This window comes from Rhipicephalus sanguineus, chromosome 4 (assembly GCF_013339695.2).
Source record: "Rhipicephalus sanguineus isolate Rsan-2018 chromosome 4, BIME_Rsan_1.4, whole genome shotgun sequence".
NCBI classification, from domain to species: Eukaryota; Metazoa; Arthropoda; class Arachnida; order Ixodida; family Ixodidae; genus Rhipicephalus; species Rhipicephalus sanguineus.
Window position 1 is genome coordinate 10,963,732 of NC_051179.1, and position 24,472 is coordinate 10,988,203.

Here is a 24,472-nt window from a genome sequence, read left to right on the forward strand (position 1 = left end):
CGCCAACCTGTATAGCACCGATGTAATGGTTAGCGGTCTATACGAGCGAATGTTATCCTTTTCTCCCCTGCCTTTATAGATTAAGTTCATTCTACTTTTTCGCCAACTGTCTGGTATATCCCTTTCCTGTAAGCACTTTTCTACGGCTTTCAGCAGTGCTTCTTTAGTGTTATGTCCGAGTTCGTTAATGAGGCTGACGGGAACCTCATCTAAGCCCGGAGTAGTGCGCTTAGGAATTTTTCCTTCGGCCTTCTTCCAATTGAAATTCTCTAGTACTACATCTTCGTCAGTTGCACTCCTTTGCGTACTTTTACTCATCGCGGGAATCCCCTGGGTGACCTTTTTAAACGAATCGGCTGTTATCTTTCGGATGTAACCTAGCGCTTCATGCCCTTCCAATTGATTTCCTCCTTCATCTACGAAACGTTGTTGCATTGTGACAGACTTCCTACCTAGCGCTTTTAGGTGGCTCCAAAATATCCTAGGCGCGGCCTTCTTTTCGCGAATCTCTGTCATCCAGCGTTCACTTTCACCTTTAATTTTTGCCTCGACCAATTTCTGCACAATGGATTTTTGCTCTAAATATATTTCCCATATTTGGTTGACTTCGTCCTGTGGCCGCTTCTCCTTTTTTGCCTGTCTGTGCTCCCGTGATGCCTCACGTCGCTTCTCGATCGCCTCCCGGATTTCTTTGTTCCACCAACTTTTTGGCTTTCTCTTTCCTTTCCAACAAATAGTTTTCTTCTCTTTTTCCATTTCTTTCGTGATTACATGTAGCAGCTCACTATACTTCCAGTCTTTGCCTGGTAGTTCGTCTACTTTGTCCTCGACTCTTGCGGCTATATTTGTTATTTGTTTGTCATTTAGATACAAGCTGCCAAACTTTGATTCTATGTTCTTATTTTCAGTTTTATATCCCATTTGTAATATTATGCGTTTATGATCACTACCCAAGCTGTTAATGCCTTCCTCGTCTATTCTCATCTCTCTAAGTTTGTCATATATTCCTTCTGTCATGAGACAATAATCAATGCTCGATTGCCTGTTTCCGACTTCCCACGTGATCTGCCCCTCACACTTAGGCCCCACGTTAACTATCTCAAGACTATGTTGCTCGCAGAGATCTAGCAATAACTTGCCATTGGTGTCTGAATACGGCGTCAAGGTCATGAATGTGAGCGTTCATGTCCCCTAGAAGGATTATTTCGGCATCATGACCAAATTCTTTAATATCGGTGCTTATGCATTTCACTATCTCCAGATTATTTTCTCTGCAGCTATTCCCCGTCCACAAGTAAGCTACACCTAGCCCCGTTTTCTTTCCACCTACTGTGCCCGAAACCCAGAGGTGCTCTGAACACGTCTGTTTCACTCTATCCCATTTTGTTCTGCTATGAATTAGCATTCCAGCACCCCCCCCCTCTCCTTTCTGATGTGATCCTGTTACATCCTTCCCAAATATAATTTTCTCTGCGGAGCGGCACCTTGTGACAGTTGCAGGCTCTGACGAGGTGTGGCCAGGAGCATTCGCGGCCTAAGAGACATGCAGATCTGCGCTCATTGCTTTAAACCATAAATGATCTTGGTAAGCGCCTTTGCTTTGCCGGCTCTGCGCATTATCCGAGGCTAGCACTTTTAGATGCGAAGCAGCTCTTTGACTCACGTGTGTAACGCCGTACGTTACGTGCGTCCGTACGAATGCGCCGCAACGCGTTCCCCTCGCCGTAGGTGTTGGAGCGTTGCCAAGTAGGTCAAACCACAGCTTTGCGTTGACGTCACGCTCCCCTCGCACACTTCTCTCGCAGGTGCGCGCTGACGTCACTCTCTCCCTCACCCGCAGCACGCTCGCCATAGCGCCCGCAGCTGCCGGCTGCTCCGCCCGCTCGCAACACCTCTGAACGTGTCACTTCTCTCTCGCTTCACCCGTGGTAGTCAAGGCCAAACGCGCGCCTGCTCCGGTCCAGCGCCCGTGTCTCGACTCTGAAGAAACATCGACTACGAAGTCTTGCCAAACGCTTTAATGAAACTTACACGAAACCCAACCCGCCTCCCGTGTCTTTGCGTTTCAAACAAACGTTTACTCGAGTAAACGCTACACCGAGTTTCGCTTCAAACCGTTCTTCCAGCACCCGCGTCGACGCCCGTTTCAACGGGGTCAACGCCGTGCGCACCGCTGCTGCTTCGCATCCCATCAGGGTTCCCTTCGGGGAGATGGTCCAAGTTTTTTTCATGTGACTGCATATCCCAGAACAGCCACAAAGCGCGCATCGTTTTTTCTGAAAGAATCGGGCGCGTGTTATCAGCCCAAACGCGTCGGTCATTGGCATATATGCACTCTACCCTGAGGTCGAGTGCATATTCGATTAAACTATAGTGTACTAGAACACTATAGTTAAACAAGGGCATTTTTCAATGTTGAAACTCGTGCAAAGCACGTCTGCGTGTCTGTTAGGCTGCGCATGCGCTTGGCCACGCCACGTCAGACCCCGCAACCATCGCAAGGTGTCGGCCACGAGAGCAAGGCCGGCTGCTTGCGCGACAGACGTGGTCGGGGCTGTAAACGCACGGCCTCAAGCATTTTGCCTCCATCGAAATGCGTCCGCCGCGGCAGGGATTCGATCTCGCGACCTTCGGGTCAGCAGTGAAGCACCATAATCACTAGACCACCGCGCCGTATCTCACATAAACCAGGAGTACCGTTTACACTAGCGCGCACCGCAGGACCAGACGGGCGGTGTGTGTGTGTATGCACCATTAGTGTGTGTAAGGGGGGAATCGCGTTTCATGACGGGCGCTGACGTAGCTCCTTTCCCCTTTGTCATCCCGAGAATCGAACCCGCTTCCTTGAGCTTAGCAGTGCAACACCTTAAAATAACAGAGAGCTGAGCTAGTTGGTAAACACGGACACAAGAGAGAAGTCAAGACACCACAAATGCCGCGTTTGTGGTGTCTTGACTTCTCTCTTGTGTCCACGTTTGCACTTCCTGTCTAACAGCAACACCTTAGCCGCTAAGCCACCATGGCGGGCCCTGTCGCTTGAACAACTGCGCTGTAGTGACGGGGCAGCACTTGTCACACACGCGCGGCGGTTGGACCGTGTCACGTGCGCCCGAGTGATACGGGTAGACAGCTGAAAGCCGGAAGAAGTACTGTGTCAAATATTTTTAAGACAAAGATGTTTTTATTCACTGAAAAGCAGATGAGTTGCCAAATGTCCTTCGCGTCCCACCGTGAATGCATTCCAGCATGCAAAAAAGAAGTAAAAGGTAAACAAAGTCACGGAGCCGTTGGGATATACATTTTCCCTTCGCGGGGATTTTAAGCCGCGGCCTCCAGATTGGAGCAACGTTTAAAGCACACTTCTGACTACACGTTAGGTTGTAGTTAACGCACGTTTAACAGTTTCCAAAGACTGATATGTAAAAACACCCGCTGACAAAAAAGTCGCTCAAATATGCGCACATGAAAAGCATTACAAGCAGCGTGCTTTTTGTTGCTTTCTGCTTTTCCTTACAAGTTTGACATCGCGATCTTGAGACGGTGCGAATGGAAGCGTGGCGTATAGTTCATCGCACCCGACACAAGCATACTGCCCACAGCCGCCCTAAACCAAGTCCGGCAGGTGTTGCCGTAGTTCTCTTTGGCATTGCCGAAAAGCGCGCCAAGAAAAGAATAACGCGAACCGTTCGCTTGCGGACACACACTTTGACACACGTGATTAGAGTGGCAGCGCCTTCGACAAGCCACCGCAGTCGCCGGGCAGCATTCGCGTCCGGACTTGCGCAGATGTCGCACACGCACGTCAGTAACGGTACGTGGTTCAGTGTAGAGCGTGCTACAAGAAAAGTGCGCTTGAGGTCCGTTTCCGTTCCTTGTCGTCGCTGGCACACAATGCTGCCGTCCCTTCACCAGACGGAGCACTTCTTGGCTGGATTCATACGGCTCATGTTGGCGCAGTTGTAGGCTCGTGAGAAATCGTATGAATTGGACAGCGGGCCGAGGACCCTGCAAAATGACAGCGCAGAGGGTGAGAAAGGACGAATTATGACCACGTCATTGAAGCCGCTTCCGAAACAGCATAGGCGTGCGCAGGGGGCGAAGGCGGGTGAAGGTTCATCGCAGCGCTCCCCCCTCCCTATTAAGTCAATGTATGGGGCAGACTTTACGCCCTCCTCCTCTTAGGCGACTAGGGGGGGGGGGCTGCCCCCCCCCCTGCGCACGCCTATGCGTAACAGCATAGACTCAAAATTTCCTTACAGCTTACGGAGGTTACGTGTAAATATACAAAACCAACATACAGGGACGTAAAATAAAGCATACGCTTTAGTTGAACTGCAGAATTCACTGTTTGCTGGCAGAAACCGTACGCACAACCTTTGTTCGCATATCCACCCATCTAGTTTCTTGAGCATGTGTGCGTGTTTAGCAAAGCTATCCGTGGGACCCAACGCCAATCCCGGCCGTGACAGCAGATTCTTTCAACTACAGGGGTCATCCAGCACATGAAATTGAGAGATGCAGAAGAAGGGTTGGTCATCCATACGCGCTGCGTTTATGAAAGATGCAAATAAGTCTTCCTACACTACTTCAAGGTTAAGGCTGATGATCGCTGTGCATGTGATAAGCTAGAAGAATCGGGGGAACTTATAGAGTTTACACGCGAAATTCGAAATACACTCAGACCTCATAAAAACGAAGTCGCATCTGTCACGAAAGTGGCTTCGTTATATTCGGAAATTCTTTATAAACGGGTATTCGTAACACTTTATGGCAAGACAATAAAAAAAATGTTGTCACCCATACTTCATTACATCCGTGCTCGTTATATCGAGATTTGACTTTGACGTTCACAGCGACAGTGCGTTGTGCAATGGGGGCTCATACCTAAATACTTAGAAACGCAGAAATGGTATTTGCCGGAAAATTTGATGAGATCTTTAACTTAGCCTTCATCGTTTTACAAAAACTGGTAAAAAGTTTGAATTCTAGAAAAACTTGGCTATAAAGTTTGCAACACTGTGAGTTGTATGTCAGCAACAAAAAACGGTATCACAGTTTTGTTAGCATTGTTTAACAATGCATTTGAAGGCAACAGCATTGACGTATTACACACCGCTCGAAAATATATTATTCATTTATGTGTAGGGATCTTCGAAAAACCCTCGCAAGAATTTCACGCTTAATGTTTTCCTTTTTCATGGCAACTGTTTTTCCCCGTCTAAAAGGCCTTTGAATGTTACGCCCAGGTCACTGCGCGTATAGCTGATTGCGTCGTGGAACAGCTTGCGCGAGCGATAACGCTCGAATGCGGCGACTACGTTTTTCAATAACGATCAGATTATCGACTACTGACGAGCTGTGCTCGCCGCTGTCGTTGTACCTCGAGCGCTTTACATTTTTTGCTGGCCGTAGGTTTACCCTATAAAGAATTCAGTCTCTACCGGTTCGAGTTCTTCACAACGATCTGATAATATATCGAATTATCAAATATGTCCACTTTGGGACATATTTGATAATATATGTCTACGGAAATTAAATTATTATTTTTCTCTAAAATTTACCTACTTTCATTCAAAACGGTGCAGCGAACGTCTTTTAAATTCACTTTTATGCTTTATATGCATTTAAAAAGGAAATCGGTGTTGGTCCCGAGTTATAGGTTCCGCTTAAGCTACGCTCTATTATCTCTCCTTTCAATCCGAATATGTTCTCTAGTTAATACGTAAATGAACGGTACGTTTCCTGTATGCATTTTAAAAGCAATTTGTCCCGGTGTGTAGCATTTTCCTCAAGTTACAAGAAACCTGATTGCCGAAACGAAAGAAATCTAAGCGGTAAAATGTAGCACACACAAATATGAACGACATTAAGCATTTACGAGCCTTGCCATCCTCCGGCAAATAGATGAAAGAAACGGCAGATATGGATAACGGAAGTGCAGCCGTGTAGGTCAGATTTATAGGCTAATCTTTATCATCATTGTTAGTGTTTAAACAAGCGCTGCGCGACTAGTGATAAAGGTGAAGTTTAAAGCTCTGGAAGATCACAATGGAATCATGCACTGCAATCTGCACCAGTTCGGATAATCATACTAATCTGCGAATTCACAAAACTACGCGTGTTGTAAATGAATGTTCTATACTTCCGCGACTTGTCTTCTGATAAAGCCTTGCCCCACTTTTGTTTGTTTTCGATGCTTAGTTATGGAGTCACGAGCGTGGTGCCTCGTTCTCCTTCCTCTTCTTCTTTTTAGACTGCGTATTTTCGCAAAATATTCCGAGCGTTAAATTTTTTTTTTTCAGCTCTCGGTTGAACTGAACGTCCCTTAATTTCAACACATTTCATTTCGATTTCACTGTGAATTTCTATGATTTTTTCTGTCCTATCGGTTCATCGACTGCCCGCAGAGAGAAGAAGCTGCGCTCCACATGCAATTGGAGGAATCTTATATTGCCATTGCAAGCAGCTTTGTGAACTTCAAGGAGGGCACTGCGACAATTTCTATGAGGTCACATGCACAAAGTAGTGCAAGAACTAACGGCCACAACGCACGCTTGCAGAATAATCAAATGAGCGGATGAGCCTATAGCTTGACAGTGCATGGCATTTTAAGTTCTTTTTAACCTTTTTCCATTCATGAGCATGCAAACGTTTGCTCCTCAAGAGCAGCAGTGAGACTTCTAACTACTCCTTGATTTATAGCGTGCAGTTTTGTCCATCGAGTGATGACTATTCGTTGCAGGATTAACCTGATTGGTCCTGGACAATGGACTGAAGTTCTGATCTTGTTCAGGGCTTCCTCGGGACGCATCGAGCCACACCATATCTGGAAAAAATAAGGAAAGACGAAAAAATAAGTACGGACATCAAATCGCATATACCTGCAACGTCGCTGAGACGCAAGTTCTGTGCAGGAGACGTCGTAGAAATAGAACGTACGGCACCCGCTCGTCCCAACTATCACGAAGCAAGATTTAAAAAAAAAAAGAGGAACGGCGTCACGCGAAGCGCAAGCCTTGTACATATTGTCACGTGGTCGTGACGTCGACGAAGGCAACAGTCAGCACGTCCGAGATGAAACTATTTATTGCCCGAACTTGTGGCCCGGAAACTGAAAGTCTAACTACAGCAATACACTGATAGCGGCGAACAGAGCGTCGACCGTCGATCAACTGACAAGCGGTCAAGCGCGTCGGCTTTTATACAGGCGCTATCGAACTTTCCAGCGATATCGCTGGTGGCAGCGTTATCTCTCGACAAAGCGGGAACATTCGCGAAGCTTCCTACACATCGCGGCGCGGCCTGCGCAGCGCGTTGCCCCCAGTCATTGTGGGTGAAGCTTCAACTCATGAAAAATAAGACGCGCGGCATTATTGTTCCCAGTGGACTGGAGAGTACTTTTTCGTTAATGAGGCTTAATTAATTAGTCATTATTATATTTGTTCACGGTGACAGCGAAAATTTTATCACTGAGTGAACAAGTTTAGTGCGCGAAATTTGCATCGTCTCGTTAGAACGCCGCAGTGCACGTGCTCCTCCCATATCAGCCTTAAAGATAAGCACAATTTTAAGTTGGCTAAGCCACGTGGTCGTTTGAACTTGAAGATCACAAACGTGCACAATTTCGAACATGGAGCAAGTGAAAGAAAAGAACCTCGGGAGTGCGAAAATGGTTCGTCTTCGAAGGACAATAGGCGAGCAGCTGTCCACTTAAAGGGACACTAAAGAGAAACAATAAATCGGTTTAGATTGATAAATTATACTTTGAGAACTATGATGTCGTTAATTTCACCATCACAGATGTATTAATAAAGAGAAAATGTAGTTCAAAGTATCATTTTTAAATTTCGCGCCAAAATCTCTACGCCTGACGTCACGGATTTCAAAGTGTATTTATCGTATTTTGGCGCCATTGGCTCAACAAAATTACCCCAAACTTGGTATGCTAACTCCATGGCCCTCTCAGAGGACAGTGTACTTCATTTTTACCGTTTAGGAACTACGTAGGCCGTAGTAGGCGCCGTCAAAGTATGTGACGTCACGGCGAACGGTGCGGAAACTTCAAGGTGGCGTCGCCACCCACTTTTTATTTTTGCGCGATTTCTCGCTTACTAAGCGTCTTCTCGCCGCCAGCGTGGTGTTTTTGGTATCGTGATAAGTAGCTTACTAATACGAGAAAAATCGTTTTGTTCTTTAGCGTCCCTTTAAAAACTTGAACGATTGCTCATACATGGCCTTCGAAGAGCTCGTCATTTGAGAGAATGATGAATTGTTCACCAGCTTTGTTGATGATAAACGCCTCTGTTATTTCTCTTCCCAATTTGTCGCTCGCTCTTATTAGAAATCTGCTTCTCTGAAAATCAGGTTCACAGCCACATCTGAGGCAATGGTCTCCCAGGTAGTCTACTGATTTGTCATGTACTACACTCAACCTGTGCTCCACTAAAACACCGGCCCGTTTGCCCGATGTATTTCAGTCCACAGCTGAAATACATCGTCAGTCCACAGCTGAAATACAAGCGGCGTAGGCCGCGCGCGTGCTACGGGCCTAGCTTGCTGCTACGGGTCTGGCTGGCCTGGCTGGCTGCTACGGGCCTGAATGGCGACTACGCAGTTCTGAAGGCACCCGGCAAAAGCGAACTTACTGCTTGCCGCAGCTTTGACCCTAGTCGTCGATGCGATCACAGATATAGCGCCCACGCAGTTCGTGTGCGCCGAGTGAAATCGAAAACGAAACAAGTTTTCTGCAGCCGCTGAAGCCTTGGTCGCCAACAACGCGATTGCGGTAAGATGGTGGATGGCGACCAGGCCTTTCTGAAGGCCCACGGCCGTTTTCGTTGTTCGCGAACGCTTTTTTCGCTCCTTAGCGGCACTTCGTGCTTGGCGCGCTGCGAGGGTCGTCCGAAATAACCGGTTTGCGGCCAAATATACGACCGAATTAACGAGAGTTTCATGCCATTATACAATGCATACGATTGCCGGGACCAGATAACATGTCCAGATTTTCCGAATTAACGGGGGCGAATAAACGAGCTTTTACTGCGCGCGCGCACACACACACACACACACACACACACACACACACACACACGCACACACACACACACACACACACACGCACACACGCACACACACGCACACACACACGCGCACACACATACAAAGAGAGAGAGAAAACTTGAAGCTCGGAGTATACCTCATTTACCAGTAGCGGGAGCGTAGCCATAAACTTTTTTCGGGAGGGGTGGGAGGGTCCAACCAACACTTATGCATGTTCGTGCGTGTGTTTGTATGTGTGCGTTTATGTATACGTGCAAAACTGAAAATTCAGGGAAAGAAGGCCTGATCCCCCCCCACCCCCCACCCTTGGCTATATACGCCAATAATCTGTAGGGAACGCCATGTGGATCGCGATGATACGCGCATGCCGTTTGTGACACGAGTATGTCGGGAGTCCGGAGTTATACAAATGCACGCGAGATCGCCGCTCATTAGCGCTGAGGAACAAACCAAAGCGCTCACGCATGAATACGCATCCGTTCCTGATAACGAAAATCTCGATCGCAGCGAGCTCGAATAGGGCATAGGCTTTGTCGGAGATGAGCGATGTGAGGGTGAGAGAACCACTGCCAAGAGAGAAGCGGTGATCGACACGCGCGTCGCGTAACATCGGCATACTTGGCACGCATTTTGGTACCTCACAAATCCAACCAGTTTCGCACTCACTGCAATGGACGACTGCCGCTCGAGGAGGAATCAACTTTATTTACACATATGGTGCGGTCCTCAGGGTGGCTGGGCAGCGACCCTTTCGGCCCAGACAGCAATAGCGAGCTGCGTTTCCTTAATGGGAGTTTTAATAAGCTCCTCCCACGTTGACCGTGAGCGAGCTGACAGGAGCGTTCTGAGGGGAGGACAGCCTTCACAGCCCCACAATATGCGATGTTGTGTGGCCAATTCTTGTGCGCTGCAATTTTGGCAGAAGGTAGAACGTTTGGGCGTGTTGGTTATTCATCGTTCATCAGCAACCATAGCGCAATAAAGAAGACGGGACAAGGAAGTGACCAGGACAAGCGCTTGTCCTGGTCACTTCCTTGTCCCGTGTTCTTTATTGCGCTATGGTTGCTGATGAATTTTGGCAGATTGGGTTAACCGATCCGCATGTAATTAGCGCCAGCCGATGAGGACTATAGCAAATGAGTCAGTTTGAATGCGGCGGAGTACCGTGGCCTGCGCTCTCGTGAGGGTTTCATCGGGCGGAGGGTAGACTCGCCGTTCACTTTTATAGATGTTCGTTATATCATTAAAGGAAGTCGGTGCCTCACCAGGGAAGACCGGGTCCAAGAGACGCGCCTCACGGTTTGTTAGACCTCGGGCTACGCGGTGCGCCTCCTCGTTCCCAGTGTTCCCCGAGTGGGCTGGGACCCATACTAATTCAATAGTTTTGTCACGCTGGCAGTTTTTTAGAATCCTCGCCGCTCTGATGTTTATGCTCCCGTTCGAGATATTGACGATGGCTCTCTTCGAGTCACTTAAAATCGTTCGAGCGGAGGCGCTCGTCATGGCCAAAGCAATAGCGGTCTCTTCAGCTTCTACGGCGGAGGGCACCTGTACCGAGGCGGTATTGATAATCTGTCCCCCTCCGGTCACCACACTTACAGTATACCATTAGTCCTTTTGTTTGGCCGCGTCCACGTACGCAACGAATCGGTTGTTTTTGTATTTTTCAAGGTATTTCGCTCTGGCAGACCGCCTTCTGTCATGTCTGCCCGATAGCATGTTCTTAGGAAGTGGCTTCACCACGAGCTGATGTCTGATCGCCTGTGGTAGCGAGGTACGCCCCGCCGAATCCATAACAGGGTTTATGTCTAGTCTGTCCAGGACCCCTCTACCCGCATCGGTACTTGACAGACGGGCTAGTTGCGCATTTTTGTGTGCCTCAATGAGTTGATCGAGGGTGTTATAAATGCCTAATTGTAGTAATCGCTCGGAATTTGCATATCTAGGGAGCCCACGGGCCGATTTGTACTTCAATATTACCGATTAGGAACTACGTAGGCCTCAGTAGATGCCATCGAAATATATGAAGTCACGGCGAATGGAGCGGGAACTTGAAAGTGGCGACGCCACCGCATTTTTTAAGGGCGAAGCTCCTCTCAGTCTAACCTTGTCACGTCTCCGTTGTCCGGCGTAACCATCTTTGCAAACTGCCCACTACTTCGTCTTTGCAAACATCCCACTACGACCCATCACCCATCCTTTACAAACTGCCCACAACTTCGTCTTTGCAAGCATCCCACTACGACGCATCACCGATCCATCACTTCACCGACCATAAAGCCGTTATAATGAAGGGGGAACGGAAGCCACGTCTAGCTACCACTTACGATTAATAAAATTTCTTGTATAAATATATACAGTGTTTGTCACGTCTTTGATGATGTACTGGGCTATCGCTTTGATTACTGCTGGGCGGAACCACTGAAGATTTCACGGTGTATACCATGATTGCTTCAGGAGCTTCGGCCAAGCTCTTCATCATTCACCCGTGGATATGCTGTGAATTTTTTAGATGCGAAGTATCTTATGGCGGGGTTCAATCCGGTGGTGGTTGTGGTGTGCGGCGTGACCACCCTTACTGCGCATGCGCATACCCTCTCCCCTCTAACCTCTCCACTTTCCCTCTCCCCTTCTCCTCACTACTTTCCCTCACCCCTCCCCCTCTCCACTTTCCCTATCCGCTCCCCTTTTCCACTCTTCCTCTGAAACGCGGGCTAGACATGCCGAGATTCTCTCCTGCGCAACGCCGCGATGAGCACCAGCGCATGCGCGTCCCCTCCCCCTCTCTCTCCTAAGCTGCCCCCCTCTCGCACGCCTGCCGACTGCGTTCCCCGCTCGCCCTGTGAGAATTAACGGCCAGGCTAGAGGGAAGACAGGACGCGCGTAGCGTTCCTCTTCGCGTTCCACGACGCGAGGTCGGTAGCATGCCCAAAGAACGCCAACCGAACGCGATCGTGCAAGTGCTCCGGCTTCGCATCGCCTCATGGTCCCCTTTAGCGGGAAATGGTGTAATTTTTTCTTTGCTCGTTTCCTCGCGTAGCCAGTGTCTCCTCGCAGCAAACGTGGTGTTTTTGGTATCGTGAAAGAGTAACTTAGTAACACGAGAAAAATAATTTTTTCTCTTTAGTGTCCCTCTAAACAGCTTCGCTGTTTAAAAAGAAAATGAAAAAGTAGTATGCTGGGAATTCTACCGAGAGCTTGGGTCACGAGGAGAGAGCAGCATCGGAGGAGTCTGGCTTGTGGACGCTAGGCGAGCGCTCTTGTGACTTTTTTTTCCCCCATGAGCTCAGCAAATAAGAAAATGAAACAGGAGCACGATGGGGAGCACGAGGAGGTATACCGGCTTTTGATGAGGTCGGCTTGCGGACATATGTATATATAGGCGCGCCCCCTGCTAAATCCCCTCCACGGTGCACGAAAGCGAACCTGGGCGTAGTTGAGGAAGAACAGCTGGTCGTGCGTGAGGTTGATGCCGGGCAACAGGGGCTCCTGGCCATGTTGCTTGACCCACTTCTTGTACGCCTGCGGGAAAAGAGCGGGGCCTCGTGTTTCGTACGCTGGTTCATTCATGCGCACCGGGGTTAGATTCGGCGTTTCTTTTGTTGCGGAACGTTGCCGCGGTACTCATGCAGATTCTTGTTGGACTAATTGGTGAAACATGAAATGAAGGGCGCAAATCGGGACAGACGACGAAGACCGGGTGAGCGGTTCCCTCCATCGGTGTGTCCCTACTTGCGCCCCTCATTTTGTAACCAAGAATATTTTTAGAAAGCCATACGTAGGACCACATGACTCTATAGGGGCATCGGTGCTCTGCCACGTGCGTGTCCAAGCGGCAGTCGATGCCGTAACTTGTCCCACTCACCCTGTACGCCTGCTTGAGTCCTCCGTTGTCGGCGATGTTTTCTCCCTGAGTCATCTTGCCATTGATCTGCATTGCAGTCAGGAGAAGCCGTTACAGCCTTGTAGATGAAACAGTTGATGCTGTTTTTCGTTAGAATTCGCTATTGTTATCTCGGCAGCTGGTGGAATGATAGCGTCCACCTCTAAACAACCTGCACATCCCTCGGTAACCTATGGCCATAACAACGAGGGGCCGTTTGCTTTGGGCATATGGCGAATGACGTGGTGGTTAGAAGTGGCTCCGAGGAGTTCGTGCCGCTTTCACGTGCCAAGGGAGAACTATTCTGTGTCGAGGAAGCCATGTAATACCTAAGATGCACACGCTGTGTTGCACAACATAAAATAAACCAACAGACTTGGCAGTGCTTACGTTGAGGTTGACGTCTTCAAGGACGTAGCTGGAATACTGGTCCACCATGCACTGGGCCCTCTCGCGAAACGTCTGCACAGTCTTGTTGTTCCACCAGGGCTGCAGGTTGCCATCCTTGTCGAACTGCCGGCCTGATCCGTCATTGTGCGTGCGTGGGTACGTAACAAAGAAATTCGGAAACGCATTTTGTAGACGTTTCAAACAGGATTTTCTAGATCGCCCAAAGGGGCGATCTAGAAAATCTTCCTTCATCTTCCTTGCAACCAGACAAGCATAATGCCAAAGTTACAAAGTCAACGAAAAATCTATACAGAAAAAAACGGAAAGCGAGCGTGTACTTTCCCTATGAGGGGATGATATGGCGTTAGAACACTTTTCTCTGGACAGACGAATGACTGCTGTCCAGTGTTTTCAAAAGGCGCTATGGAAAAATTGTTGGTTTTCGACCTGAAGTTTACAAGCGTTCAACTGAGACGACCCTGTTCATTGTTATACAGGGTGTTTTTTTATTTTTTAGACAATACAGATTTTTAATAAAAACTCCATGACAGTCAGACCCCTGTCGTTTACACACATGAACTCTATGTCGAGGCGGAAATACTTTGCCGCAGCGAAAATGACATTGACGCGACTAATTAACGAAACATCGTTAACTAACTTTTTAATTATTGACTTGGGGGCAGTAGTTTATATTACAATGTTGTAGTGCGTGCCAATTTATGGCATACTACCCATTTTTTTACAAAACACAAGAGTTGCACGTAGTTCGAGATATTCATAATGGAATTTCAAGGGCGAAATCGAAACTGATCGTGCCCGGCGCGCACAATGCGCGGCGAAACACCGGAATGACACGTGACAGGGAAGTGATGAAATTGAATGAAGGCGCGCCAAAACGGCATCTGGCCGTCTTAATGTTTGCGTGTGATGGGTGGTGCCTATCTGTTTCTCTCTCAAACGGCAAAGAGGCGCGAAAAACTATTTTGCCTGCATGCAAGAAGCGATGCAGTGGCCGCCCCCGAGTTTTTTTGCTTCCCAGATAAAGAAAAGGTTGATATTGCGGTTTTCTTGTCCAAAGTTCGAAAGAAACAGACAAGCACAAAACACTACACGCAAAAGTAAAGCGATGCGCGGGCGCAAGTGAGATGATTTGCAGCTTTTCATAACATACGGCCGCGGCGCGCCGTCACTCAAACGTCGTCAATCCCATGTGACGGGTAGTTCCAGTCTGACGTAGCAGTCAATAATTAAAAAGTTAATTAACGAGTTTTTGTTAATTAGTCGCAACAGTGTCATGTTAACTGCGGCAAACTCCGCCACGACGTGGAGCTCGTGTATGAAAATGGCAGAAGCCTTACTGTCATAGAATTTTTATTAAAAAATCGATATTGTCTAAAAAAAAAAAACACCCTGTATGTGATTGCCAAGGAAGCGAAAGCTCGCGGTGAAGTGAGCTGGAACAATCATATATACCCGCACACTTCAGCTTGTAATATGAAGGCTTGTTTCGTTACCTTTGTCGTCAAAGCCGTGGGTAATTTCATGCCCTATGACGACGCCTATGCCTCCGTAGTTGAGGGACCTGCGCCGCAAATGATCAATCAATCAATCAATCAATCAATCAATCAATCAATCAATCAATCAATCAATCAATCAATCAATCAATCAATCAATCAATCAATCGATCGATCAATCGATTAAATATTTAAGTCATAAGGCGAAGGGTAGTAACGGAGGAAAGACAGAAAACACGACATATTTCAATTATGGATCGCGGTCCCAATTTACATATCGTTATTCATTTCACCAAGCTGAGTTTCGAAAAGACACGCAGCGTGGCTAACGTCTGGCTCCGCTTACAGCCCACTATTACGTGAAATGCATGCACGATATCAGGCAAACATATCGGCGTTCAGAACAAATCATCTCGCAGTAATTTTAAGACTAGAAGTAACCTGAAGTATACTTCTTGTCTTCAAATTACAGCGATGTGATTTGTTCTGAACGCCGATCTGTACTCTTATAAGAGCGCAGAAAGAAAAAAATAAAACTCAGTGGCATTCTTCTCTGTGAAGGTGGGTGACCATCGGAGCTGACGGGCGCGAAATCTCCTTTGTTCATAAGGGGCTTCCATTGCAGGTTCCGGCCTTCCCTAGGACGCTGTTTTCGGGCGGCGTGGTCAAAAGTTCGTCAGCATATTGAGCAGTACCCTAAAAGGCGCATGCCGAAACGCATGTTAGGCATCGAATTTTCGCAATGAAGCAATTTTTTTTTATGTTTACATGTCGGATGTTGAGGGCCGCCACCACGGAAGTCAACGTACACAGAACGTGTTCTTTGCGTACATATGTCTTGCACCGCGGTTACAACGCGTACATATAGTTAAAATATATTTACTTTATGCAAGCATGGGTGTTTTGCTCATTGGTTAAGACCAAAAATCAAGGACCACTGGTTACGACCTCCCTAGGCTAAAACAGCGCAAAGGAAGCCTTTTCTTCCCACGCCCTATAAAGTTAATATTTTTGCCGGCAGACACCGTTCAGTGTGTGTCTTTGTGCTACCTGCTTCAAAGCCTTGACAAACTTTACTGGAGATGAGATCATCAATAGTCATCTCGATGTATTACTTTTGTCGGAAACAACGATCTCTTGTTTTAGAATCAAGCAGCGTTTACATTAACAGAGCGAAACAACTTTATCTCTAAGCGGGCACCGCCTGAAAAGAGCCGGGAATAATGTAGCCGGTTAGGCGGTTATGCGAGAGCTTCCACTCCGATATCATTTTTTAAAACATCCTTCGATAGGACACTGGATTTCGGAGTGTGTGTGTGTGCGTGGGGGCGGCGGGGGGGGGGGGGGGGGTCTTATGTTGGAGAATGGCCGGTACATCACAAAATCTGCTTAGGAAACTAAATTTAGAAAGGTGAAACGAAGGAAAAGCGCGCCCGGGCGATCACGCAGCACAGTCGCAAAGTCTACATGTCCTCAGGAAGCGAGCACTCCGGCCTTGTGCACTGAGGACGGTGCCTCCTACGATGGGAGCTCCATCTCGTGAGCTGTTTTCGCGATGCAGCAGATCTCGCCGTTATCGCATGCAGCGTTGACTGTCCGCCAACCCAATACAGAATGACCGACCACGAATATGTTGTCTTATAATGGCCGTTGTCATACTTGCACCATTGTTTGCCAGATCCCGCGATTATTTGCCTAGTTTCTGCACGGTACCCCCCGAGTATGCGTCTGAAAGAGGTATGACGGTGCTTTGGTGTCGGCACACGTCTTCTGCTGTAGAAACAAAGGCGAAAAACCCAAACACACTCTGTAGTCTTTCAAATTAAGCTTTCATAATAACAATTCAGGACAGCCTTCTTCAGCAAAGGTGAATTATCCGTAAACACGCAAGCGCGCGGTCGCTGTACAACTAAAGCACATATATAGCGCAGGATAATTACTAGGAACGCGTGATTAGCATTCAACCCGCGATTCTGCGTACCCGCAAGCAATCGACAGATAAATATTTATCATAAAATTGAAGTTACTTTAGAAGCAAAACTATTAGCAATTGTGCCATTTTAATAAAGATGTCATTAGTTGCATCACACATGATTGTAAAACTTTAACAAATTCACAAATGACACTCTTTTTGTTATTCACCGACAAAAGCGGCCTACATGAATTTTTACCCCGGAGGTCAGTTAAGTGCAAGAACATTTTTTTAGGCCTCTTACGTGTCAAAGAAAGTACATGTTCCTGGTATCGCAGTCCTTCGAAGTGTTGGACGTACTTGCGTAGCCATGGGGTGGATGGGGGCTTATCTACCATCCCCACGAAATTTTACAATTTAGCATGTGTATATACACGCACACATACAAACGCACGCACGAGCATACATAGAGTATGGTAGAGACCCCCCTCCCCTTTCCCCCCACCCGAAAACAAAAAAACAATTCTGCCTACGCCTCTGTGGCGGCGCAGTACCGAAGCAGTGGTGAAACGCTGAGTATCACAACAGTGAAATGAGGCCTTGCCGATGACTGTGGCCTAATGATCCGTAAGCTGAAGACCTTGCGCAGCAAGGCACACAAGGCCAAAGTGAATGCCCCTTGCTCTTATGCGGCTGTCCTCTCGCCAGCGTTAATGGGCAAAAGAAAGAGAGGCACTCACTTGGGAAAATGGTGGCTGTAGAAGAGAGGCTGAAGGATCCCGGCCGGGAATACGATGTCGTTCTTGTTCGGGTTGTAAAATGCGTTCACTACGGCCGGTTCCGTAGTCCATCTGCAAATGGGGAGAACTGCGCTTACGACCGAACGCCCCGTCGTCACGCCTCGTTTGGTTTCGACGCATTACGATGCGGGCAGGGAGGACTTCCCGTCCCTGAAGTTGGGCGAAGTAACACAAGATGCGTTCTAATGCACCTGGCGAAAGATGTCATTTCGTGGCTGAGCCGCGAACTTTGAAGTTAGTCGTAACTTACATTCTCCTTTGGTATTAGTTTCTCAGCATGTGCGTTTGTAAGAGAACAGCACCGAGACAGCGCGAACTTCATGAGGTCTTCCCGAATTTTACGATGGCATTGGTTCCCACGCATTAAAGCCTGCGGCATTCTTGACTATGTACATATATACTTGACTATATATACTTGACAACGCGGTGCCATTGAATCGGGGAGCCTAAACACTAGGAAAAATGAGGAAACGGATTTTACAGTCGGGCTCTTGGCGTCTGGGAGGGCTTCAGCATATTTTGGCACTGTAAACCGATTCGTGGAAACGGTGTGGCACTGTCAGAGCCACCTTCGCGTCCGCCCATGCTCGTTGTCAGGTGTATGTATCTACTGCCACCTTCTGTCCTTTACGTGCCCTGCTCGCAATTTGCTCGCGGAGACGCGCTTTTGCAATGTGTGGAAAACACAAATGCCTCGCGAAAACTGTTCACACGTGCGAGCTGCTCACTTCTCCTTGTTGACGGGTTGTCGTAGCTTGAGCTGGTTGCGAGTGGCCTCGAACTGCAGGATGTTGAACACGTTGTCCAGGTACAGGTCTTCGTGCACAACCAACTGCGACAGCGCATCAAAACCGTTGTCAAAGCTCTGCGACGGGGTCGCCTAGGCGAACCAATAGGGTCACGGCGTAATCAAACGACTCTAATGACCGAGTCGGTCGAAATGGGCGCTTTACGGGTTAGCAAGAGACAACCAAAAATCAGCCGCCTGTTCTTCTGTCTATACTATAGTTTATTTTGAAGGTAATCGTTAAAGCAAGTTCGCGGTTTCGTGCTGGATAACCTGATCGGGTTGCATCCAATGAGGTTTAAAAAAACCTCCTTGGTTGCATCTGTGTTGTTTGATATCATTGTTTTTTGAGAACGACCAGCGCTATTATGGCCTATATTTTACTTTGCAAAACGGTAAAGCGATATGGAATCCTCACTGAGTGCTGCACTGCTTAGAACATCCAGTACAACAAACAATGCTCACCGAGTCGTATTCCTTGGATAGCTCGTACGGGTTGGTGAGGAGTTCCGGATAGCCAATTCTTTCATTCATAGCGTTGGCCTGCGGTCAGACAAAGAAAGAAGATGCTTCACAACGACGTTTACAGCAACCCGTTTCCTCTCATGTATCTCTCCTAGTAAAACAACGGTGGGACGTAGAAATTCGAGCAGGGGCGTAGCCAGAAATTTTTTCGGGGGGGGGGGGGGGGGGGGGTTAACCATACTTTGTGTATGTTCATGTTCGTGCGTGCGTTTGTATGTGTGCGTGTATATATACGCAAGCAAAACTGAAAAATTTCGGGGGGGGGGGGTTGAACCCCCCTTGGCTACGCCCCTGAATTCGAGTTTTGAGGCGAAAGCCTTAAATGTCTATGTCTCAAAGCCGTGTGAGGTGCAAAAAACATGGTCCCCAAAAATAAAAATAAAGTACGTGAGGGCGCGAGCTGCGTGTCTACTTCGCCCACCTCGTCTTTGCGGCGAACGCGTGAGTGAAAAAAATAATAATAAAAGAAGCATGCAGGCCTGGCTCGGATGCTTTTGCTCGCTACACTGTATGTTCTTGCGCTGCTGTCACATTTCGAAAATTCCATTACACGGTGCCCGGTACGCCGCCACGTCGGCTCAGAGCTTCATTCCACATCGCTGTGGGTAACTAGGCCTTCGCCTTCGCTTTCTTAGAAAATTCAAGCTTTTCCCGCAATTCTTAGTCTGCTTCTTACTCAAAGGGGGAACCTAATATTTAAAGAAAATCGCAGTCAGCGTGAAATAATTGAGGCGACATTCGAATTTCCTGACAACAACCAGTGGAGCCGTCTGTGGCGGCGAGCAAACCGAACACGAGTGCTGTTCCAGTATACAAGATAATAATAAAGATATAAAAAACAAACATACACACACAGGTACCGTAGGTAGCAAATATCGTGTAAATGTTTCGGAATATTTACTGACGATGTGTATCAGGAAACATAATTGCAGTGGCATTGAATGAAAGTGACTAATCACGGATCCCGTTCAAGTATAGCGGACGTATACTTTACTGCACGACAAAAGGGCCTCACAGAACCGCTGTTCTAAGCCTTCTTTCGATGGTTGTCTTGCGCCGTTGTTCTTGCTGCAGATGCAGCGGCCCGCGCGCTTACTTCCCGGGAGACTCCCCGTTGCCCTGATAGACCTGAACGTCCCACACCTTTAACACGGTTCTGCGAAATTAGAGATTACTATATCGAAAAACGCCGTTTGTATCCCACACCAGCGAAGGGACTCTCGAAAACGGAGGAGCGCGTCCTTCGGCGCCTACAAACAAACACGCTGATATATGTCCAGCGCTCCTAAAACATTACGACCCAAAAATAAGTGGGCAGTGCCAGTACTGTGGTGAATGGCGGACACTTACCATATGGTATGGGCCTGCCAACTCAAAATTAGCCTCAATACCCAACCCCACCAAACAGGACTGGGAGGCGACCCTGCTCAATAGCTCAGGACTAGAGGAACAGCGAACTCTGGTCCAGCGGGCGGCGGCTTCGACTAATGACGTCCCGGACTAGGGATGTCGACCAACCCGGTGGGGATAAGGGGCATCACATGCTTCAATAAAGGTTCCTCCTCCTCCTCCTCCTCCTCCTCCTCCTCCTCCTCCTCCTCCTCCTCCTCCTCCTCCCATTATTTGTTTTTACTGTTTCGTCTTATGGTCAAGATTGCGCGTTTAAAAGGGCGTGTTCTGCTCGTCGTGAAATACGGCAGAAACGTTAGGCTGCAATCGCTGTGTCGTCATTGGCTCGCATGTTGCATGTCAACAGGAATGCTGCAGGGACAGTGGGCAGCTCTTCGTTAGTTCCAATTACACAACATGCCGTTGAGCGGATAAATGTTTCCGGGCGCTATACAGGGCATGGTATGAACGACGTCAGGGCTGTCTGAGAATGTTAACAGATTCAAAGATGAGAACGGGCCCCTCGCACACGAATCTCATCTCGTTATTCTGAGCAGAGGAGCAGGCCAAATGATTATCTGCGTTTCCTCAATAAATACTGCTATATCTTTGGGGACAACGCTGAGCCCAAGTGTTACTGTAGGTCCTCAGTTTACAACCTTTCTGCAAATTGTAGCATTCATTCTTCCCAATGGAGCCCGGCTGCTGAACTTGCCTATTATGAGCTGCGTTTAATGGTAAAATGCCCCGACTTAAAGGGCTCGCTTATAAAAAGTGATGTGCCATGAGGCGTCGACAGAGGTGGACACTCGATAATCTCGTGGATTACAGCGTCGCGTACTTTCTCTTCGGCCACCTTGCGAGTCTCGGCGTCCATCCAGTTGTTCTCCTTGAGAAGCTCGTTGAAAGCCTCGCGGATGTTGTGTATCATCTCCAGCGCCTGCACGCACGCACAAAACAGCCATGTCTCGAAAGTGCATTCGCGAGAAAATCTGCAAAACTCGACCGGCATTTTAACATTTAACAGCGAAACAGGCCGCGAGAAGAAATAAGGCAATGAAATTTCGGAGAACATACGAGAGTAATCAAGCAACAAATGCACATTTTGTACAGGTCCAACTTTAGCATTTATGCGAATTATTCCCTCTCAATTACCTGGAATTATGCTCTGTGAAGGCACTTTTCTGACGTTTTTGCAGTGTTTTCATGCTCATTAAAGGACAGAAACATATTTATTCGTTGCTTAAAGAAGAATTAAAGAAGCGTACGGTCTCCTTGCTGTGCGGGTCGAAGTTGTCGCGTATGAAGAGCGCGCCGACGGCCATGCCCATCTTCTTGTTGGCCAACTCGACGCAGTGGTTCCAGCGCACCTTGTCCGCCGACACGCCCAGCATGACCTTGCGGAAGGCGTTCCGCTTGTGCGCGTACTCGCCGTCCAGGTAGGCCAGCAGGTAGTTCACCAGGCGCCACACGCCGAAGTTGTGCAGCGTCCTGCGAGCGCGGCTGCTCAGGACCGGAAGAAGGTGCATGCTTTTTCGGGCGACAGCATAGCCTGCTTTATAACAAGCAGGCCTTCTTGCCAGATGTCAGTGTGTAAAGTTATACCTGCAAAAGTTCTGCGTGTTTACATTATCGTAAAATGATGACAGCATTTCTCCTGAACACGGAGAATGTACCATTCCTTTTAAAACTTTTCTGTGTTATCCAATTAGTCAAGTGTTTCTGTGCACCGAGCTACTTTAAGAAAAATAGAGAGTTCGATTAAACGCACATTTTTGTTGCTTTTTTTGTGCCTTTATTTTTCCTTCATAAAAATGGCACCGGCGCACCGCATATAATGGCGAGAGCTTGTAGTAAATCACGAACGCTATAGCTTCGCAATTCAAACTTCTCGGCGGTCAGAGAAAGGACGTTGGCACTGCAACGTATATGGACTTTGCGAAGTGGTGGTGGCACAAGCTGCCGCGTACCGTTTGTCGGTGTCGACCAGAATCTGCCCGACCTGGCGCAGGTAAGGCACCGAGTAGACCACCAGGGGCTCGTCCGGGCTCACCTCCACGGGCAGGAACACCGACAGGTACTCGGTCCAGTTGAACTGTCGAGACGGAGGCAGAGCTTGGCGCCTTATGCCGGCTACTCTGCGTGCACCTTATTACTACGGCGGCCATGCGTGACCGGCAGAAGCTGCGAACTGTTGCTCGGAAAATGGCGCCAACAAAAGCGGCGTATAGCGTTGTCCTTTTGTTTGCGCTGTTTTCTCAGCAGGTCACGAACCAACCAACCCAAGTGCGCACGATTGTGTTGTAAACTGCTGTACTCATCCTGTATCTCAGCTACGCATGCTTATTACTGCTTTCTACTTTACAAATTTCCATTGACAATAGGCTTATTTTGTTCATCGTTTACTACACTGTTGAGCCATATTTTAACGCGATAGCGTTAAAGAGCCCGTGTCGCAGAAATTTCAATGTCGGAGTCGCTGGTTGTGAGCAACAGATCGGCCTTGTCCGTGAGCGAAAAATCGATGGATGCAAATAAATTAATAATAAAGATATCGGGTTCGAGTGACAATCAGACATTTTGCGTGGCATTTTACCACAGAGCTACGCCAGTGCTTTAAATTGCTTAGCAAAAAAAAATGTAGTGCGAGGTGTCCGGCAAGCACGTGTAACACTGCGTGGCAGAGCGGCAGAATTGCGCAAGGCGTCACAGCATGTGAATTGCGCAACGAGTGGGTGGTTTAAAGGCCATTACGAGGCGCTTAGGCATGATTAATCATCAGCAACAGCACCAACAAAGTGTGCACCTGCGCGTATTGCCTTACGGACGCGTAGAGGGTACTTCGCCGATTCGCAGTATGATGAATTATGGCGTAGTGGGCATTTTGCAACTGCCCTTGTACTAGGCATGCATTAGGAGAGTTTCAAGCGGCCAATGTTGCGCGCACAGACGCTCTTTTCCTCGCGGCACGGTTAGAGTGTGCACTGAGAAGCGAGGCCTGGCAAGCGAACGAGAAGACGACGCAAACGGGCCCCGATCGCGCGATCGCGCTCTACTCTCGAAGGCAGACCTCAAGCGCCCTCAAGGACTCCATTTCGTGTTATCTCAGCTGAAGACGACGCTGCGTCTTTTACAACCATAATGGTTTTCCTTTCTTTTTTTTTCTTTGTAGTTAGGGAAGACCACATTGATGCGGTGTTTCGCATTTTGACCCCCTTGCTCAGTTTGTAACATATCATTATAACGCGAAATTACAAACGTGTGCCGAATGCTATAGCAGATATAACTTTGTAGATGCATGAAAAAGAAAGCTTTCTTCTAGGGATGGGAGAATAGTAAGTTTGAGGTTTGAAGCGAATAGTGATTTGGTCGAATAATTCCAAATCGAATAGTTCGCATAGTATATATCACATATTATTAAGGAAAATGAGCATTTTTGCCATGACCCGACTAAGTAGCAAAATATTTTTTTAAGAATTGGAACTAGGCATGTGCGAATATCATTTTTTTGGTTCCAAGTGAAGTGGAGCAACTTTGAAATAGCAGCAAGATTTGTACAGCAGTAGGGTGCAAGTTATAACTGGTACAATACGTTACGTTCTAGAAATTACTATATACTTGGCGCATATAAGCCCGTATTACACGCTTTCAAACTTGAAAGATAATTAATTGAGCTGAAGGTAACATGTACATTGAAGTGTGGCTTCGCGGCAGTGCGGATATACCCTGAATAAGTGGTTTCACGGCGTAGCACCCAAATCCGCAGTGAAACCACTTTTACAGGGAAGGGAGGGGGCATACGCGCTCACGTATACAAATGTTCGTTCATTTCGAATAGTTCGAAATTTCGAACAATGTAAAATTTGTGTCGAAGCGAATTAGAATGCCGTAATATTCGTCCGAATATTTGAAGCGCCCGAATATTCGCCCATGCCTAGTTTCTTTTTCTTTTTGTGCGTGAACAGCACTTATGCTGCTCAGGTGAACGTTTTCTTTCCTGTTTAGAGTGTATACGTAGCACAGGAGAGAATGTTTGTGGAGTAAAAGTGTAATTTATAACATACGCAGGCCTGCACTCACAGTCCATTACTTATTTGTTAATTCAAATGCGCTGCCTATCCCAAGGGCACAGACTGGACGAAATGGCAGGCTTTTACGATTAGGAATATTAGGTCAGTGCAATGCAATGCAACTAACTATCAATTAAATTGA

The 24,472-nt window shown here is 47.7% G+C and overlaps 1 protein-coding gene across 1 annotated transcript in view; it reads right to left on the minus strand.

The window, feature by feature from the left end:
* Positions 1-3,227: 3,227 nt before the first annotated feature.
* The window catches only part of LOC119389216 (neprilysin-1), an 88,605-nt gene continuing 67,360 nt past the window's right edge, over positions 3,228-24,472 (minus strand). The window contains exons 10-21 of the mRNA XM_037656418.2: positions 22,231-22,355; positions 21,529-21,751; positions 21,102-21,200; positions 18,812-18,889; positions 18,288-18,391; positions 17,500-17,610; positions 14,848-14,915; positions 13,334-13,464; positions 12,926-12,991; positions 12,487-12,582; positions 6,750-6,826; positions 3,228-4,005 (exon numbers count right to left, since the gene is read on the minus strand). Coding sequence (XP_037512346.1) covers positions 3,906-4,005; positions 6,750-6,826; positions 12,487-12,582; positions 12,926-12,991; positions 13,334-13,464; positions 14,848-14,915; positions 17,500-17,610; positions 18,288-18,391; positions 18,812-18,889; positions 21,102-21,200; positions 21,529-21,751; positions 22,231-22,355 — 1,278 coding nt within the window. The 3' untranslated portion in view covers positions 3,228-3,905. The remainder of the gene's footprint in view (positions 4,006-6,749; positions 6,827-12,486; positions 12,583-12,925; positions 12,992-13,333; positions 13,465-14,847; positions 14,916-17,499; positions 17,611-18,287; positions 18,392-18,811; positions 18,890-21,101; positions 21,201-21,528; positions 21,752-22,230; positions 22,356-24,472) is intronic.